Source organism: Leucoraja erinacea, chromosome 6 (genome assembly GCF_028641065.1).
Source record: "Leucoraja erinacea ecotype New England chromosome 6, Leri_hhj_1, whole genome shotgun sequence".
NCBI lineage: Eukaryota > Metazoa > Chordata > Chondrichthyes > Rajiformes > Rajidae > Leucoraja > Leucoraja erinaceus.
The window spans coordinates 59,873,251-59,893,221 of NC_073382.1; the positions used below are offsets into that span (position 1 = coordinate 59,873,251).

General features: G+C 41.6%; 1 protein-coding gene across 5 annotated transcripts in view; it reads right to left on the reverse strand.

The window, feature by feature from the left end:
• The window catches only part of tenm4 (teneurin transmembrane protein 4), a 531,769-nt gene that overhangs the window by 41,600 nt on the left and 470,198 nt on the right, over positions 1-19,971 (reverse strand). For all 5 annotated transcript variants that reach the window (XM_055637190.1, XM_055637189.1, XM_055637191.1 and 2 more), the window contains 4 exons: positions 13,573-13,727; positions 8,235-9,112; positions 3,827-3,999; positions 2,319-2,554 (listed from right to left, as the gene is read on the reverse strand). In XM_055637190.1, the coding sequence (XP_055493165.1) occupies positions 2,319-2,554; positions 3,827-3,999; positions 8,235-9,112; positions 13,573-13,727 (1,442 nt within the window). The remainder of the gene's footprint in view (positions 1-2,318; positions 2,555-3,826; positions 4,000-8,234; positions 9,113-13,572; positions 13,728-19,971) is intronic.

Below are 19,971 nucleotides of genomic sequence, written 5' to 3' on the forward strand. Positions count from 1 at the left end.
AGGAAACCCACACGGTCACAGGGAGAATGTACAACGTCCGCACAGACAGCAAACATAGTCAGGATCAAACCCGGCTCTCTGGCGCCGTGAGGCAGTAGTTCGACCACTGCGCCACTGATTGTGGCGCCACGGTGCTGCCCTGATTGCCAAGCCATCCACCAGAAATGGGCACATGCACTGGAAACATGCACGGGATCATTTTTATGCATAACTTGCGCATAGCAAGCAGGTGCTAATTGATCCAATTATATTGGTCTAACTGCAACACTTGAGACTTACTTAACACTTATGTCGGCCTTGTGTTTTGAATTTTAGTTCCCCAACCTCCACAACTCTTTCTCTCTTAGCGGACTTGTCAATGACACTGACACAAATGCATGAATGTCCAGTTCAGTGACTCCTCAGCAATTGTTATTGTCATCGGTGTTGCTCTGTGGTCAGCTAATACACAGTTGATTTGCACTGGGGAATGATGGTGGGGAGGGGGATAGGGGATAATATTTTTGCCTTGTTTTTCTTCTGTCTCTTTATACAAATTTGAATGAATGACTTTTAGTCTGAGGGTGCGGAGTTCAATTCCCGATGTAATGCAACTTAGGCTCAATGCTCCTGAGAAAACAATCCGTTGTCCAAACTCCCCGAATACCCAATACCCTCTAAATCAGTTAAATCATCTAAGCAAAGAAATATCGCAATCTGTATAACTAAAAGTCTCATCTTGACCACTTCCTGTCTGCGTTGTATATTGATTCTAAAAATACGCTACCATATATCGCTATGATTTTTGGCCATCTTACTCACAGTCCTCCTCTGCTGAGGCAGTCCCAAGGATTTACACCGAGCAATGAAAAATAAAAAAAGTATGAGTGTTAAAAAAATCTTGAGATCAGCTGATTGGTCCTCTCGCCTGTCAATCACCACGAGGGGGGGGGGGGGCAGGACTATAAAACCCCGGATGCCTGGATGTGTCAGTCACTCTGGAAGATCGCGGGGGAGAGTCCACAACTGTGATACTAAGCTGTGAATCAACTGAACTGTAAGTCTGCAATGTACTTGCAATAAATGATTTGTTAGCCCTTAATGATAATGCAATGAGTTGTTTGGCAATTTGCTGGCCTGCACTCTGCTTGAAATGCTATGAAATTGAATTTGGTGGCCTGCACTGTGCTTGAAATGCTATGAAATGGAATGTGGTGCCTGGACTCTGCTTGAAATGTTATGAAATTGAATTTGGTGGCCTGCACTCTGCTTGAAATGCTATGAAATTGAATTTGGTGGCCTGCACTCTGCTAGAAATGCTATGGAATTGAATTTGGTGGCCTGCACTTTGCTTGAAATGTTATGAAATGGAATTTGGTGGCCTGCACTCTGCTTGAAATGCTTTGAAATTGAATTTGGTGGCCTGCAAAACACAGAGTCTCTTGCCCAAAGTAGGGGAACCAAGAACCCAAGGAGATAGGTTTAGGGTGAGGGGGGGAAAGATTTAATAGGAAACTGAGGGGTAACTTCTTCACACAGAGGGAGATGGGTGTATGGAACGAGCTGCCAGAGGAGCTAGTTGGGGCAGGTAGTATCACAAAGCTTCAGAAACATTTGGACAGGTACATGGATAGGGCAGGTTTAGAGGGATATGGGCCAAATGTAGGCAGGTGGGACTAGTTTAGATGGGACATGTTGGTCGGTGTGGGCAAGTTGGGCTGAAGAGCCTGTTTTCACATTGTATCACTCTACAACTCTAGGTGCTACATTCTTGGCTTCATTTCTGAAATGAGATCAAAGGTCACTTATTTACAATGGTCCAGAGTTAAAATCTGGCTTTTGAATTAATATGTAAAGCAAAGAATGAAAAGTTAAATCTGAAATATTATTTGAAATTAGAAGCCTAAAATAATCATAGGTTCAAATTGATAAACAGGAAATTTATATTCAATACCATGTAGTTCCTTCATCATATCAGATGTTATCGTATTTGTGCACATGAGAATAAACTTAACGGTGAGTTTTTACGTATTTATCTTAAGACCGAGCTGAAAACAAAATGGACAAGTTGCCTTCATAGTGTAAACCTTCATAACTTAACTAATTCACAGCTGCAGAATCCAGATAGAGCAGTAAATGTGGAAGTGTTTTCAGACATAATTAAGTGCTTGATTGAAACATGCTGAAGAGAAGAATGAAGTACATTTCCTCATCCCTACTCAGGCTGGCAACTGCATTAACTCAATGTCCCACAATGTTTATTTGTTGGTTAAAAAGATGCATTGTTGGGGGATTTAGTTTTACGTTCAGTGTGTTTCATTTTGTCAGGTCTTACTCACCCTAAGCCTTCTTCCAAACACGGTGACTTGCCCCCTGGCTTCCTCTTTTCGTTGTCTCCATTCCACAAAGTTTAAGCCGTTTTCAATGGGCAATGTAACATTGCGCTTTCCGACTGTAGGATTTACAGTGCCTCCCAAGAGATGTGGTTCCGTTTGCAGCGAAACTTCCATAGCATTAGCTAGCATAAGCCGCAGTGATCCATCGGCAGCAACGTGATAGGCATTTCGAACTTGATCTAAGAACACAAAGGACTAAGTTTAATATTTTTGACATAATTATTATGACAAATATATTTTGAGAAAAACGAGTGTTGGATCTTAGATTAGATAAGTAGTGCACAATCAAATTTGTTTGATTACTTCAACAAATTTTCCAATAGTGGTCTGGTCATAGTCAGGGCAGAAAGGAGGCTGTATGTAAAGGGCAACCAACAGAAACAAGCACCTCGTAATACGATCCAAATCAATAAAGAATAAAGGTCAAAAATAAAGAGTAAAGGCGGCCCGCAAATTCAGGGCAAAAACCTGTGAAATGGAGAACTGATTCACTGCTTAGATTTGCTCCTTTTTAGTTTGCTATTCATTGGCTTCAGCGGAAATGGAAAATGGGCAATTTCTGTAACCAGCTAATGCCTTTCGTTTCACCTTGGTTAAAATTTCTCTGCCTTAAATGGATGCAAAGAGTGACTTGGAACTAAGCAGAGAAGCAAATAACGATCAATATGGTATTATGACATGAAACAGAAATTACTATAAACACTTCCCTGAGATAATAATTATACTTACGTTTCATAATATGAAAAAACAATAGAATACGTTTTACGTTTCATAACAATGATAAAACAAATCTGTAATGGTGAAGGGAGATTGATGCTGAGACAAGAACTCTATTTCTTTCTCCAGCACTGGTGGAGAACGAATGAAGAGTTATTTTTTCAGGTCAATCACCTTTCACCAAAACATCGAGCATCCATTGACAATATGAAAGAATGGGTCGACTGGGCTTGTATTCACTTGAGTTTAGAAGGATGAGAGGGTATCTTATGGAAACACGTGAAATTCTTAAGTGATTGGACAGGCTAGATGCAGGAAAAATGTTCCCCATGTTGGGGGAGTCCAGAACTAGGGGTCACAGTTTAAGAATAAGGGGTAGGACATTTAGGACTGAGATGAGGAAAAAACCCTTTTCACCCAGGGTTGTGAATCTGTGGAATTTGCCACAGAAGGCAGTGGAGGCCAAATCACTGCATGTTTTCAAGGGAGATTTCACTCTTAAGGCTAGCGGAATCAAGGAATATGGGTAGAAAGCAGGAACAGGGTACTGATTTTGAATGACCAGCCATGATCATATTGAATGGCTGGCTCGAAGGGCTGAACGGCCTAGTCCTGCACATATTTTCTATGTTTCTATATTTCTATATGAAACTTGGGTATAATTATTATCTCCCATAAGCGAGAGCAAAATAGGAATAAATAAGAAAGAGGAAGTATTAGTGAATGCACTTTACCTTGGACCAGGGTATAGAAAGCACCTGCGGTTGACAGATTGGTGGTTATAGTAACATCGTCCTTATTCGAAGTCTCGACATGTACTCGGACAGCGCTGTCAATGTCACCATGGAAACTGTCAATGCGTCCAGTGGGAAAAGTTGCATTGATGAGGCGACCATAATTATCATACCTATGTGGAAAGTAATTGTGTTCATTCCTTGTATAGTTTGTTGGATTGAAACACTTCAACTTTTATTTTTCAACAAACAATCTCACACCATGTGCAATTTTTCCAACAATTTATACCAATTTGCAGTGCAGGTTCAATTGGAACTTTTCTACCTAGCATCTTAAGGACACTGAAAATAGAACTAATTCAATTTACATTTATCATCAGTGATTAGATTCCTTGAGGCAAGGAATGTTTTACGTAAGAAATTCAAAACTTGAACCATTATTTACTTTCAGCAAACTGAGCAGAATTTTCAAAAATAGCATTTGGGGATCTTTGAATTAATGAAGTACTTTACCAATGCCACTGGTTTTCTCTCTGCGACATTTATTTAGGAGCATAACAGTGAGTCCAAAACTGCCGAAAGAAGCAATAACTATCCAGCAAGAAAAGTTGGTTTGATACCCCAAGCAATTTCAAACATTCTTCCATTTTAATATGGTTTGCAATATGTTGCTAATTCTGGGTAAAATATTACATAGTTAATTATATTTCAGTACCCTAAAAGTAATAAAACTCAGCTATTTTAAACTTTACCCTGCATGTGGCTTTGGTTTAATCTTTGTTTTACCTAATTATTTGAATTACTATGTAACTGAATGAAAATGACTAAAATATTTTTTTATGAAACACTTCCCTGTTCCATTTTAGTTTAGTTTAGTTTAGAGATATAACACAAAAGCAGGCCCTTTGGTCCAGTGTGTCAACGCTGACCATCGATCTCCTGTTCACTCATGTTATCCCAATTTTGCATCCACTCTCTACATACTAGGGAAAATTTACAGAGGCCAACTCCCGACAAACCCGCTGTATTTTGGAAGAAAATTGGAGCATCCGGAGGAAACTCACGTGGTCACAAGGAGAAGTTGCAAACTCCACAAAGACAGAGCCCGAGGTGAGGATCGCATGTGGGTCTCGGTCATTTTGAGACATTACATACAGAAACATACATGGAGAGGCAATTATGGGTTTGGAAAACAATTTGCCTCTTAAACGTTGCAATTGTACCTGCTTCTGTCTCCTCCCTGGTAATATGTTCCAGGCACGGTTCCTCTATGCGTTAATACATGTGCCAGAGGTTATGGGGAGAAGGCAGGAGAATGGGGTTGGGAGGGAGAGATAGATCAGCTATGATCGAATGGTGGAATATACTTGATGGAGTTGAATGGCCTAATTCTTCTACTCCTTATGACCTTATCAGTAAGTTGTCTTGTAAATCAACTTTAAATTTTCTCCTTCTCACATTAAACAAATGTCCTCCACTGTTTGACATTTCAACCCTGGGATAAAACTAAACACCCTATCTGTGCCCCTCATCATTTTATATAGTTCTATCAGCTCATCCCTCAGTCTACGACAATCCAGCTAAAACCCCATTTTGTCCAACCTCTCCTTATAGCTAATACACTCCAATCATTTTGACTATTTTAGGTGGAGTTTGGACCAACTTATTTCAAAGCTGTGACTTGAGGAAAATAGTACAGTCAGTATTCATTCAAAAAGAAAAAATGAATTCAGAAAATCAAAACGTTTGATTGTTATATTTTGACCCCTTTACAGTATAGCCAAACTGTTTTTTAATCTCAGTAAAAGGAAGACCTATAATTGCTTATTCAAAAATATGTCCTCTACCTTCTTCATCTTAAAAGTTTATTTAAATATGTGCTAACAAATATCGTTGGAACTACATAAAAGAAGCCACCATGAGCGTTTTGACCCCTGAAAGTTATGCACTGTTTTATTTTGAAAAGAAGAAAGCAATAAGTAAGTCTGGCTTACATTAAAACATAACTACATCAGACTTCCAAAGACAGCTGTGGAAATATTGTTCAAGTCTTCAGTGGTGACAGACATTGCAAAATGACCTGCAGCAAATCTGCATTTCATAATCTAATTCAACGTCAAATAACAGGCACAGGATGTCGAGATGATTTATTACTAATTTCCACCCTGCCCTCAAATTCACATAGACTATCTCTGACACTTCTCTCCCCATCTCTATCTCTGTGTTTTCATCACCGAGGCCAGACTATCTACTGACATCCACTACATAGCCACTGACTCTCACAGCTATCTTCCCACCCTGTCTATTGCAAGGATGCTATAGTTTAGTTATTTTAGTTCAGTTTATTATCACGTGTACTGTGGTACAGTGAAAAGATTTTTTTGTGTGCTAAGCTGTCAGTGAATAGATGATACATTATTACAATCGAGCCATCCACAGTGTACAGATACATGATATAGGGTATAACGTTTAGTGCAAGGTAAGGACCTCTCAATTTCTCCATCTCTACTGCACCTGCTCCCAAGATGAGATATTCCCCTCAGGGACATCTGAGGTGCCCTCTTTCTTCAGAAAACATGGTTCACCTCTGCTGTTGTGGATGGAGCCCTCACTATACCTCCTCTGGGTAGTTCTGCTCTGGCTCCCCCTCCTCCTGGATGGAACAAGGATAGAGTTCCCCGTGTCCTCACCTTTCACCCCACCAGCGTCATCATTCAACGCATCAATCTATGACATTTCCGCCACCTTCAACATAACGCCACCACCTGTCGCATCTTCCCATCCCCACCCCTTTCTGCTCTATGCAAAGACCACTCATCTTTCCTACCCAACCTATCCCCTCGCCAGGCACTTTTTCCTGCAACTGCAGGAGATGTAACATGCCCTTCCAGAGACCCCAGCAGCCCTTCCACCGTACTGCATTTGGTACTCCCGACGTGGTCTACTTTACATTAACAAGACCAAGCACCCTCCACTGGCTCCCGGTGCACTTTCGAGTTCATTTTAAGATACTGTTATTTGTTTTTAAATCTCTGAATGGGCTCGCCCCGCATTACCTCTCTGAGCTGCTCCACCCATACGCTCCTGCCCGGTCCCTCGGGTCAGCTGGTCAGCTGCTCCTGGAGGCACTGAGGTCTAGTCGGAGGCTCAGAGGGGATAGAGCCTTCTCTGTTGCTGCTCCGGCACTCTGGAACACCCTGCCGTTGCGCATCAGACAGGCCCCCTCACTGTCCATCTTCAAATCCAGTGTTAAAACCCATTTGTACTCCCTGGCTTTTGACCATGCCTGAGGCTTTGCTTCTGTTTTTGGTGTTTTTGATGTTTCTTTATTTTACATGTCTTTTCCTACTATTTCTTTTGATTGTTATTTTTGGTGTGTATTTACTTTTTTGTCAATGATTAGTGATGTACAGCACTTTGTTGCAGCTATGTTTGTTTTTAAAGTGCTCTATAAATAAAATTATTATTATTATTATTATTATTATTATTATTATTATTATAAGCGTAGACTAGGCGACTGCTTTGCCAAACACTTATGCTCTGTCCTGCTGCACCTCCCGTTTGCTAACAAGTTTAAGTCCCCTGCCCATTCCTATCATGATCTTTCGGTCCATTGCCAGAGTGAGGCTATGCACAAACTGGAGGAAAAGTATATTCTACTTGGATAACTTACAACCCAATGGTATGAACATTAAATTCTCCAATTTCACATAATGCCCCGCACACCCATTTCTCTCACCAGTCACCCTACTCCTTTCCCCTCCTTCGTATACTCATCTCCTATCATAAGTACTACATTTTCCTTTTAAACCCCTTGTTCCCATCCTCCATCCCTTTCCACCCATATTACTCTCTCCAGCTTTACAATTCACTCCCCCTCTACTTTCCTTGTCTGACACCGTTTTGTCTCCTTTTAACCTCTAGTCTTCATCATTCCCTCCACCCATCTAACAATTAAAACCTCCCCTTGCCCATATCCACCTATCACTTGCAAGACCTTGTCCCCTACCTCTCTTTTTCAGCTTTCCCTCCCCTATTCCATCAGTCTGTAGGGTCCCAACTCGAAAAGTCGCCCATCCATTCCCTCCACAGATGCTGCCTAACATGCTGAGATCCTCCAGCACTTTGTGTTTTGCTCAGGGTTCCAGTGTCTGCAGTTTCTTGTTCCTCCAGTTGATGTCCACATCTGGACATCTTAGCACCAGCTCAATATCACAACATGGTGAACTGGGTCAGACTTTTTCCAGCCCTGCTGTCTCCTGAGTGATATTCAGACTAGGCTGGATTACAACCAGTGAGATGAGCAGTAGAGTTACCTGTTTTTTAAGATTCATTGTTGAGATGAGAGAAACAGATTCGCAAAACCAAGTACCTATTCAATATAAATAGAAAAATAATATATATTTACTCATAAAATGTGGTCCAACCATTTTCATTGCTTTTAGTTGTCAATAGACCAGTACTGCCTTGGTATGTCATTAGAGCCAGTTCATGTCCCTGGGTGGAGACGCTCTTTAGGGCAGTGTTTGCACCGATTGTCAGCCAGTAAACCTGCCCATCCGGCACGACCAGCCAAAGCGGCATTCCTGTAGCATCGCGTCGTATATTTAGAGAGTTCCCGTTGTAATCCTTGATCGTGCTTATGTCTCCATTCCCAGTGTAAGTGATATTATAAAGGTAGTCTCCGGTGATAAGGCTTTGAGTATATAGGTGACTACCATTAATGGAAAATAAATACAGTTCTTGATCAATGGTCGAAGCAACCTCGTAGAGATTCAGAGAATTGAGGAATGGCCTGTTTTTCCGAACATATCTGATGCGGACGTTCCTGAGATCTGCGATGTACACGTCCCCCTCGGGGCACGTTGCCAGCGATGAGGGAGCGTTCAGTTTTGCGTCCTTTGCATATCCATCATCTCCTGAGTAGCATTCACAGTTGGCGTCGTGTTTACAGTCGCAGCCGGTTGGCGCTCCAGCGACTAGGGATATTTCCCCATTTGTCGTGACTTGCCGGACACGGTTAATCTTCTTCTCGTCCGTTTCCGCTATGTATAAGATTCCATTGTGCGAAATAGAAATGGCCGTGGCTGACTCCAGCGTGGAGTGCACTGCCACCTTGCTCAGGAGGAAGTGATCGATTCCAGGCACTTGGCAGTGCATTGGGCGCCCAGCTACAATGCGAACTTGGTGGTTTTCTGAAATCTGAAGTACCACGTTGTTATCCAGCAAATAAAGGGAATTATCCATAGGGTTCACTGCTAGGTCTGTGGGCCATTCCAAACGTACCTGAGGGGAAAGCAGGATAAAAATCAACAGATGTTTCGTAATGTCAGCCATGATTCACGAGAATTAGAACCGTTATATACAAAATGTGGATGCTAAAATATGATATTCACTCTGAGATTGTTAACTCAGCCATTATTATAGAACATAAAACAGTACAGCACAGGAATGGGCCCTTCAGCCCTCAATGTTTATGCTGAACATGATACCAAATTGAACTGATCTCATCTGCTTGTACATAATCCATATCCCTCTATTCCCTGCGCCTATCCTAAAGCCTCTCTCTATCATATCTGCCGAACCACACCCCCTGACAGTTCGTTCCAGGAACCCACTTCTTTCCGAACTTGTCCTGTCACTCTCTCCATTAAACGTACCTCGGTCTCACCAATCACCACCCCCCCCCCCCAACCAATTATATATACATTGTATTTATTCAATCCCATGGTCGTTTGCTATGTCGCCCCTTCAAGGGAGATGCGAACATGCATGGGCACACTTGTTCTGTATTAATGCAGGTTTGGCTTCAATCGACAATGACAATTAAAATTTAATCTGAATCTGAATCTTCAGCCCTCAATGTTTATGCTGAACATGATACCAAATTGAACTGATCTCATCTGCTTGTACATAATCCATATCCCTCTATTCCCTGCGCCTATCCTAAAGCCTCTTAAACATCACTATCATATCTGCCTCCACCAACACCCCTGACAGTTCGTTCCACGACCCCATCACCCACTGTGTAAAGAACTTGTCCTGCACATCTCCATTAAACCTTCCCCTTCTCACCATATAGCCATTCCCTCTAGTGTTGGACATTGTCAACCAATGTATATATACATTGTAACATTTTAATGTAAAATCCCATGGTAAGTCTTGCATGTCTCCCCCCCACCATCTCGAACATGCCATGGGCACACTGTTGGTATTAATGCAGGTTTGGCTTCAATCGACTCCATGTGATTTCAAGTAAGAGTAAATGGAAAATGTTGGAATTATTCAGCATGTCAGATGCAACAGGGGGGTTATAACTTTAGAGGGAAACTAAACTTGAAAGCATTATGCTCGGACCAATTTAAAAAGCATGTGTATTTCCATTTGTGGGGGGGTTTTGTGGAATGGTCTTGACGAAACGATTAAACAAAGTATGAATATAATGCAATTTAAAAAAATATACAAAAGATATAGCTTTGAAAAGTACAATAATGAGGAAGGAGAATGTAAATCTCACAGATGTTAATGGTGCTTGTTCTTTTTGTTCTTTTCTTTTTTTCTTAATAGCTTGATTGGAGTAGTTTTATTTGAATTGTCTGTTTAGATTATTTTATTGAATTTTGCATTTGTTAATGGTGAAGAATGGGGGTAGGACTTGACAAGCATAGGCTTCTTCCTATCCCTTTTCGAACTAGTCTAATGTGTATTATGTTGAAATTGGCTTTTGATTTTTTAATTTATGTATGTACATATATGTTATGTATGTGTGTATATGTGTATATGTATGTATATATGTATATGTATGTGTGTATGTATTTATGTATTATATATATGTATATATATAATTTTCATCTTTTCTTTTCTTCTTTTTTTTTAATCGTTCGAAATAAAAAGATATCATCATCATTCATCATTCAACAGTCTTTTCTGCTAACATGTGCCGTTACCAGAATCAGCACTTCAGAAATGCTTCATCCTTCTGAAGATTTATAATATCTTTGTGAAAATCTACAGTATGGCAGAAGTTGAAACTCCATAAACTTTAACAAAATTCTGCAATTCCATTATTGTACTTGAACAAGGTTAATTGGTTCATTTTTAAAGATTTATGCTTTAGCTGCCATTACTTCATGGTGGCAAGCAGATTTCTGTTTAACTTTAATTACCAATTTTCATGGTTAATACAGCCATTTAAATAGTTTTTGTATATTGTGGCAATATTTCACAGTGCATTTATTGTATTAGAATGAATGCTTTATTTGGTCTGGAACCTTACAGTTCAATCTGGGGTGTAAATTAGTCCCATAAATTTGAGTCTTTCACAGAGTCCACATTTAGAATATTGTGCTCTGTTCTGGGCACCATGTTATATGAAAGATATTGTCAAGCTTGAAAGGGTTCAGAAAAGATTTACAAGGATGTTGCCAAGAATAGAGGGTGTGAGCTACAGGACGAGGTTGAGTAGGCTGGGTTATTCACCCCCCCCCCCCGGGTTATTTACATCCCCCGTCCCCTCCCGGGTTATTTACACCCCCCACTGCCTCAAAAAGGCAGCCAACATCATCAAAGATCCACACCATCCTGGCCACACACTCATTTCACCATTGCCATCAGGAAGAAGGTACAGGAAGCTGAAAACGGTAACGTCCAGGTTCAGGAACAGGTTCTTCCCTGCAGCCAAGCAAGCAAGAATTTCATTGTCCTATCTGGGACATATGACAATAAAACACTCTTGACCCCGCCCCCCCCCCCCCCCCCCCCCCCCCCCCCCCCCCCCCCCCAGTGGGTAAGATTGAATGCCTCCATAAATTCCATAATTTTTGTTGTGGGGGGTGATGGGGGTGATTGACTGGGGACGCCTGTCCCCGGGGTGAGCGCTGATGCCATGCTCCCTCCTCATGTTGGGGGATGGGGCCCACTAGGATATATTTTTAAGATGGTGAGAAAATGAACTCCACTGTATGATCTGCTTAACAATTAGGAAATAACACCATAATGAATGAGATGCACACATTATGACGCAATGCGTGCAATTTTCCAGATATTTGCATTGGCATCAGAAGCAAATTTATTTTCAAATAATGTGAATTTTCAATATTTGAAACCCATTTTCTATCAAATCTGCCTTTTAAAAAAATTCATGGCCTGTGGTTTCACAATACCATTGAGATCTAATTGAAAAGCTTTTTATTCTTCCAAGTGATAAAAGTGCAGTTGTGCCTGTTTACTTGGCAAACAGCCAAATTTGACTGTTTTCAGTATGTTACAAAGTTATTACTCATAAAACCTGCATTTCCACAGTAAATTTATTTAGCCTTTCGTTTCCATGCAACTTTCATTATTACATGCACGAGGAATACCCTTAATTTGGCGGAAATATTCAATCTTAAATGGCTGTTTCATTGTAGTATGTTGGTAAAATTAGCATAATACATTTCCATAACACAATTGGAAATCTTCCTCCATTTGCTGTCTGTTCCCACTGTGGCCAAGCTCCAATCAGACAACACCACTTCTGAGAAAGCAGGACTTGGCTTCATTATTATGTGGTATAGGATCCTGTGATTTGTATAGATTCCTAATCTAATTATTCCGGCTAAATGTGCAACATTTGTACTACACAAATCCAAATACTTCAACACTTCTCTAAGGGCATTGGCAGGGACATTTGGACAGGAAAGGAAACATGGATAAGAAAACGTTTAGCGGGATAGGGGCCATACACGGGCAGGCATCTTGGTCGGCATGGGCAAGTTCGGCTGAAGGGCCTGTTCACGTGCTGTATGATTATAACTTATCATAATCATACTTTATTAGCCAAGTATGTTTTGCAACATACAAGGAATTTGATTTGCCACAGTAATACCATTAAAAAGCAACAAAACACACATAATACATTTTGACATGAACATCCACCACAGTGACTCCTCTACTGTGATGGAAGACTAAAAAAAGTTAAATATCTTCCCTTCTTTGTTCTCCCGCGGTCGGAGGGCTCAAGCCTTCCGTTGACGGGTCGATCATGGCTCCCGTAGCCGGCAGCTGGCCCTCCACTCGGGGTGATCAAGCTCGTGCATCGGTGGGGTGGTGGGAGGTGGGAACCTCGGCCCCCCTGCACCGGGTGATCGACCCTGGTCGGTGCTGGTCGAAACCTTCTGCGACTGGAGCTTCCCGACTCGATCTCTACCAGAGACTGCGAGCTCCGCGATGTTGAAATCCGCTGGCTGCAGTTGGAGCATCAATCCCGGGCAAGGGATCGGCTCCAATAGTAATTCCATGCTCCCAAGGTGGAGCTCAAAGTCAGTCCCGAGCAAGGCCTTCAGCTCCTGACATTAGGATCTCCAGCAAGGTAACAGACAAAAAAAATAATTCCCCCTAGCCCCTCCCCCACCCCCCCACATAAACCAAACCAGAGAACATGAACACAAACTTTTAGAATACACTAAAAATAACAAAAAAAGATGAAAAGACAGGCAGACTGTTGGCGAGGCTGCCGTCGTGCGGCTCCCCCGGTGGTGCATTTGGCACAAGGTTATTGTAAACTCAAGAAAACTCTATGAAACAACCACTTGTTACTTTTTTTCAGGGTTTACAAAGTTAATATGGCTAATTGTGGGAGCCTGTGAATGCCTCACACTTATTTTTTTATTTAATACTTACCCCAATCATTCACCTGTGGATTATTCATAAAAATTGTAATATGGTCATTTTGTTGACAAGATTACACTGCAATATAGTCATTTTACCTGTGAAATATCCATCACTGAATCGCAGCTCAGAGGTCGTGCTGAGGTCAGGTCATTAGAACCGATCACGGAGGAGATGATTCCATTCTGATCAATTCGGCGTATCATGGTTCCATCCACAAAGTAGATCAGACCAAATTTGTCAACTGTTATACCTGGCGGAGAAAAAGAATGAATTATTAAATAAGCTTCAAAACTCAGATCATAAGCATTATTTTATGTTTAGCCTTAAGAATTCACCCTGGATGAGAATTGGCAGTTCTCTTCAAAATCATTCTATTTCCACAGTTGTAACAGTTATTGGGTATTATTGCCTTTAGTATTGGTACCTGAGTGAAATCTGCTGTTTCATTTTTGGTAGATAGAAACATAGAAACATAGAAAATAGGTGCAGGAGTAGGCCATTCGGCCCTTCGGGCCTGCACCGCCATTCAATATGATCATGGCTGATCATCCAACTCAGTATCCTGTACCTGCCTTCTCTCCATACCCCCTGATCCCTTTAGCCACAAGGGCCACATCTAGCTCCCTTTCAAATATAGCCAATGAACTGTGGCCTCAACTACCTTCTGTGGCAGAGAATTCCACAGATTCACCACTCCCTGTGTAAAATTTGATTTTCTCATCTCGGTCCTAAAAGATTTCCCTCTTATCCTTAAACTGTGACCCCTTGATCTGGATCTTGCTATTAAAAAAAATTAGAACATGATTTCATAACACGTTGATATTGCCAAACATTCCCGGTTGCAGAAATGTTTGACGATCTCTACATTTAGCAATAAAAACCTACCAAGTTTTAAAAAGCCAACCCAACCAAATACTTCACTCTAGAGTTGGCTGTGCAAAGAAGAGTTGTGAATAGCTTGGCTGTACTTAAGTCAGTAGGTCTACTTGGGATGCATTGAAGGCTGCAGAGTAAACATTGCAGAGGTCAGTGCCTATAATTATATATGGATAGTATCAGATGGTTGGAGAATTGCCAATGCCTTACCTTTGTTTGCTCTGGAGAATAAGGAATAATTACAGAATTGTCGGTTCAATCAGTTCAGCATGGTTCCGTCATGGATTTTGAAAGGGATCAGACTTGAAATATAAACAAACGTTGCATGGTCTGCCATGTCCTTCAACCTACTATTACCATCAAGCAAGTGGTGAATGAAGAATGCAGAAGGATGTGCCAGCAGCAGTATTAGACATACATAGAAATGAAGATACAAAGTGCTGGAGCAACTCAGCAGGTCAGGCAGAATCTCTGGAGAGCATGGGAAGTCGAGTTCGAGTCAATACCCTTCTTCGGACTGATTGCAGTAGGGGAAAGGGAAGCTGGAAGAAGGTTGGTTGCAGGACAAAGCCTGATAAGTGATGGGTGGATACGGGTGAAGGCAGATAGTTCGACGAAGGCAAGAGATGAAAAGACAAAAGGTAGTGAGATAAGAAATAAGGAGAGAAGAGGCGTGAGATGTGAAGCCAGAGGTAGGAATATGTGGAAATAGAGTGGGGTAGGGGAGAAGGAGAAAGGGAGAAATGGGTGCACATTCAGGTGGGGCAGAAGGAAGAGAGGGAGGAAAAATGGAGGGGGGTGGTTATGCCTCCTATACATAGACAGAAAACTCACAGTGGTCTCACAGCCAAAAGTTTAGATCAAAAGTCTGCACTCCTGTCACATCATATGGTGAAATGGTGATGGAAAGGTAAACGACATGAGACTCCGAGAAGGTGTCCATCCTGAATGAGGGTGTGACTTTGCACATGGATACTGACGATAAGGCAAATCAGCCAGACAAATGAAGTGATGATCCATCTTGAGCTGAGATTCCAATCATGGAAGCCAGTCCACAGTTTATTCGGCTCACTCCATGTAAAACAAAAACTCTGCCTGAAAGCACTGGGTGCACCAAAACCATAGGATCAATGATCCACAAGCAGAACTGACTGCAGTATTGAAAACCTACACTCCTTAGAAGGTTAGGTCACATGGCATCCAGGGAGAACCAGCTGCCTGGATAGAGAAGATAGATACAAAATACTGGGGGTAACCCAGCGGGACTGGCAACATCTCTGGAGAGAAGGAAGGGGGGACTTTTCGGGGTTGAGACCCTTCTTCAGACTAGCGGAAAGGTGAACTAGTTAGAGAACTGGCTTCATGGAAAGAAGCAAAGGGTGGTGGTAAAATGTTGTTTTTCAGATTGGAGGCCTGTTTCTATGCTGGTGCTTGTGGTTTATATCAACAATTTAGATGAGAATGTGCAAGGTATGATTATTACATTTGCAAATGACACAAAAGTAGGTGGTATCGTAGATAGTAAAGATGGCTTTCAAAAATTACAGCAGGGTCTTAATTAGCTGGGCAGGTGGGCTGAAGAATGGCCAAAAGAGTTTAATACAGATAAGTGCGAGGTGCTCATTTTCTGAAGTCAAACCAGGGCACCGTGAATGGCAGTGAATTCACCGTGAATTCACCGTGAATGGCAGGGCCCGATGGAGTGAAGTAGAGCAGAGGAATCTAGGAATTCAGGTATGTAGCTCCCTGAAGGTAGCGTTACAGTAGATAGGATGGTAAAGAAGGCTTTTGATAGATTGTCCTCCATGTCAGGTAATCGAGTATGGAAGTTGGGAGGTTATGTTACAGTTGTACAAAGCGTTGGTGAAGCTGCATTCAGAGTATTGTGTTCAATTTTGGTCACACTGCTGTAGGAAAGATGTTATTAAGCTGGAAAGTGCAGAGAAGATTTATGAGATTGATGCCTGGATTTGAGGGTTTGAGCTTTAGGAAGAAATTGGGCAAGTTAACCTTTGAGCGCCGGAGGCTGAGGGGTGAACATGTATAAAATGATGAAGAGAATTGATAGTGTGAAGACACAGAGACTTTTACCCAGTGTAGAGGATTCAAGTACCAAAGGACATAGGTTTAAGGTCAGGAGTCAACTGGCAGGACTGTTGACCTTAAACCTATGTCCAGAATCTGAGGGGAAGCTTTTTCACTCAAATCCTTTTGAGTATATGGAATGAGCTGCCAGAAAAGGTAATTGAGGCAAGTACAATAACAACATTTAAAAGACACTTGGACAGGCACATGGATTGGAAAGGTTTAGAGGAATGTGGGCCAAATGTGGATAAATTGGACTAGCTTAAATAGGACATCTTGGTTGGCATTCAATGAGGTGGGCTGAAGGGCCTGTTTCCATGCTATATGATGCTATGACTATAACTTCTGAAATATGTGCACCTCTAGCCAAGGTAGAACACTGCAATCTCTGACAAAAAACAGACAGAACCACTTCAGCTGATTACCATGTCACAGGTCTACTTTCAATCACCAGGGAATTGATAGAAGATGTTGAATGCATTACCAGCAAATAGCACTGAGTTACCCTCGGACCACTTGGTTCCAGACCTTCGCTACTGCAGCATGGAGCAGAGAGCTGAATCCCAGTGGTAAGATGAGAGTGATGTCCCTGAAATCAAGGGACTTGAGTGTAGCATCGAGGAAGTCAAAACTGGGCATTAAAGGATTGGATGATTGGAGTCAGCCCTCACACACAGAAAGATGGTTCAAGTTGTTGGAGGTCAGGACATTACATGCAAGAGTTCCATATGACAGTGTCCCAGATCCAACATGTTCTGTTGCTTCATCAATCATCTTCCTTCCATCAGAAGGGTATTTTTGCTTATGATTACATGAGCAAATCAAGCAACTTTTGCTTCTTGCAGCAAAATATACAAAGGGTCCTGCCAGGGCCGATAAATGGCCAAGCAATAGGAAAGAACCTAACCACTTTGCCACTGGTGTACAGTAGGTTTAATGTACAAAATGCACTGCAGTTACTTGCATAGTCCATTCCAACAGCACACACCAGACCCTCAACTTCTACTATAAGTGGGACATGAGCCTCAGGAGTTTAGGAACACTGCCACCTACAGGATTTCCTCCAAGTTGCACCCCATCCTGATTGGGAAATATATCATCATTGATGTCTCAAAATCCTTCAATAAGGGTTATCCCAAAGCACTACAACTACAATGATTCAAGCTGTGGCTCACAACTACTTTCTCAAGGCCACTTTGGAAGAGACAATAAATACAGGCCTTGCCAATGATATTCAGATCCCAAATAAAAAAATAAATATTAGGGCTGCTATCCACAGCTTCAGTGGTCCTGGTTTAATCCTGACCTCCGCGGAGTGCTGTCAAGATCATAGAACATAGAACAGTGCAGCAATGAACAGGTCCGTCAGCCCACAATGTCCGACAGCCCACCGAACAGGATTCAAGTTAAACTAATCTCCTCTATCCACACGTGTTTGGAGTTTGACTCTGTGGACTCACTTCAGGTACTCTCGTATCCAAAAGTCACGCATGTTGGTAGGTTAATTAGAAACTATAAATTATACATAGTGTGTGGGTGAGTGGAAGAATCATGAAAGAATTGAAGGAAATGAGGGAAGAATCAACAAAAAAAAGGGATTAGTGTAAGATAAATGTATATGGTTGCTTAATGATCAGCACAGACTCAGTGGGCTGAAGGGCCTGTTCATGTGCTGCAGTTCTCTGAGACGGCAAATAACACTTCAGAAGAGTTATAGAAATAACTAGTTTCACTGCATTAAACCTTATTCGTAATCTTGTTTGTCTTCGTTGAAACGTTACCATTGCTTCGATGATTTTGATTGCACTATGTCTCAAATCCACAATGAATTACTCCCTGTATTTGCTTAATTGGTCCAGTTACCCTTGAATGCTTCAAAACCCCTATACTCCAGCCATCTGGCTTGTTGATATTATGACATTTTATAGGATTATTAGAAACAACGTTCTCTGTAACATTTATTAGTGTAGATCCCTGTGGATTAGCATAAGATACAATCTCCGCAGAATTTCTTTCCTGCATTAATCTTCCTTTTTGACACGTTTCTACTGCCAAACTAAACATATAATCCTGCCAACTAATTTGCTATTAGTTCCTGAGCCCATGGCTGTGATAAAGTCCTTTCCATGTTCATGACCTACAGTTTCAAATGTTTATTGACAAGATATCTGTATTTTGGAATTACGCCTTATTATACCCATTGAATTTTCCAAGGCCAAACAAAAACAGATTCCAGGACTCCTTCCATGCAACTTTCTGTGTCATCATTGAGATGCTGAGGAATTTGCTGCTAATTCTGCATCCCGTCAGAAGCTCACAGTTTCAAGCCCTGAGATGAGTGCATGAGCAAAGCTGATTTGTAAGGAACTGTAGAAACAAGCTCTGCCAATTTGATCTGCAGATGCTGGTTTATACTCACAAAGTGCTGGAGTAACTCAACAGGTCGGGCAGCTTCTCCAGAGACATTGCATAATCCACTGAGTTACTCCAGCATTTGTGTCTATTATTTGTAAGGAATTGCTTGTTTTGATGGAAATGTCCTCTTGTGGTTATTATAATAGACAATAGGTGCAGGAGTGGGCCATTTGACCCTTCAAGCCAGCACCACCATTCAATGTGATCATGGCTGATCATCCACAACCAGTACCCCGTTCCTGCCTTCTTCCCATATCCCCTGACTCTGCTATTGTCAAGAGCCCTATCTAGCTCTCTCTTGAAAGTATCCAGAGAACCAGCCTCCACCGCCTCTGAAGCAGAGAATTCCACACTCACAACTCTCTGTGTGAAAAGGTGTTTCCTCATCTCTGTTCCAAATGGCTTACCCCTTATTCTTAAACTGTGGCCCCTGGTTCTGGACTCCACCAACATCGGGAACATGTTTCCTGCCTCTAGCATGTCCAAACCCTTAATAATCTTAATAATTCTTAATAACCCTTAATAGTCTTATTTGTTTAAATAAGATAACCTCTCATCCTTCGAAATTCTAGAGTATACAAGCCTAGCCGCTCTCAACATCTCTCAACATATGACAGTCCCGCCATCCCGGGAATTGACCTTGTGAACCTACGCTGCACTACCTCAATAGCAAGAATGCTCTTCCTCAAATTTGGAGACCAAAACTGCACACAATAATTGTTTGGTTGATGGATGTCAATGATCCCATGGTATGATGCACAGAAATGGGAATTATTTTGGTAGTTAGGCCAATTGCCCTCAATCAAAAGAAAATAGTTGGTAATTGACTTGATTTCCTTATGGAATTTTGTTATGTGCATTTTGCCTGCTGTATGTGTATCATCCTGATGAGACGGAAGATGCAGTATAAAAAACATGCCTTTCCAAAATTCTTGGAAGGAATTCAATGAAAGAGCATTTCATCGGGATACATCACAGCACTGTTTGGGAACAACTCCATCATAGACCGCAAGAAATTACAGAGAATTGTGGACGTCGCCCAGACCATCACACAAACCCTTCCATTGGCTCAATTTACACTTCACAATGCCTTGGCAAGGCCATAGGCATAATCAAGG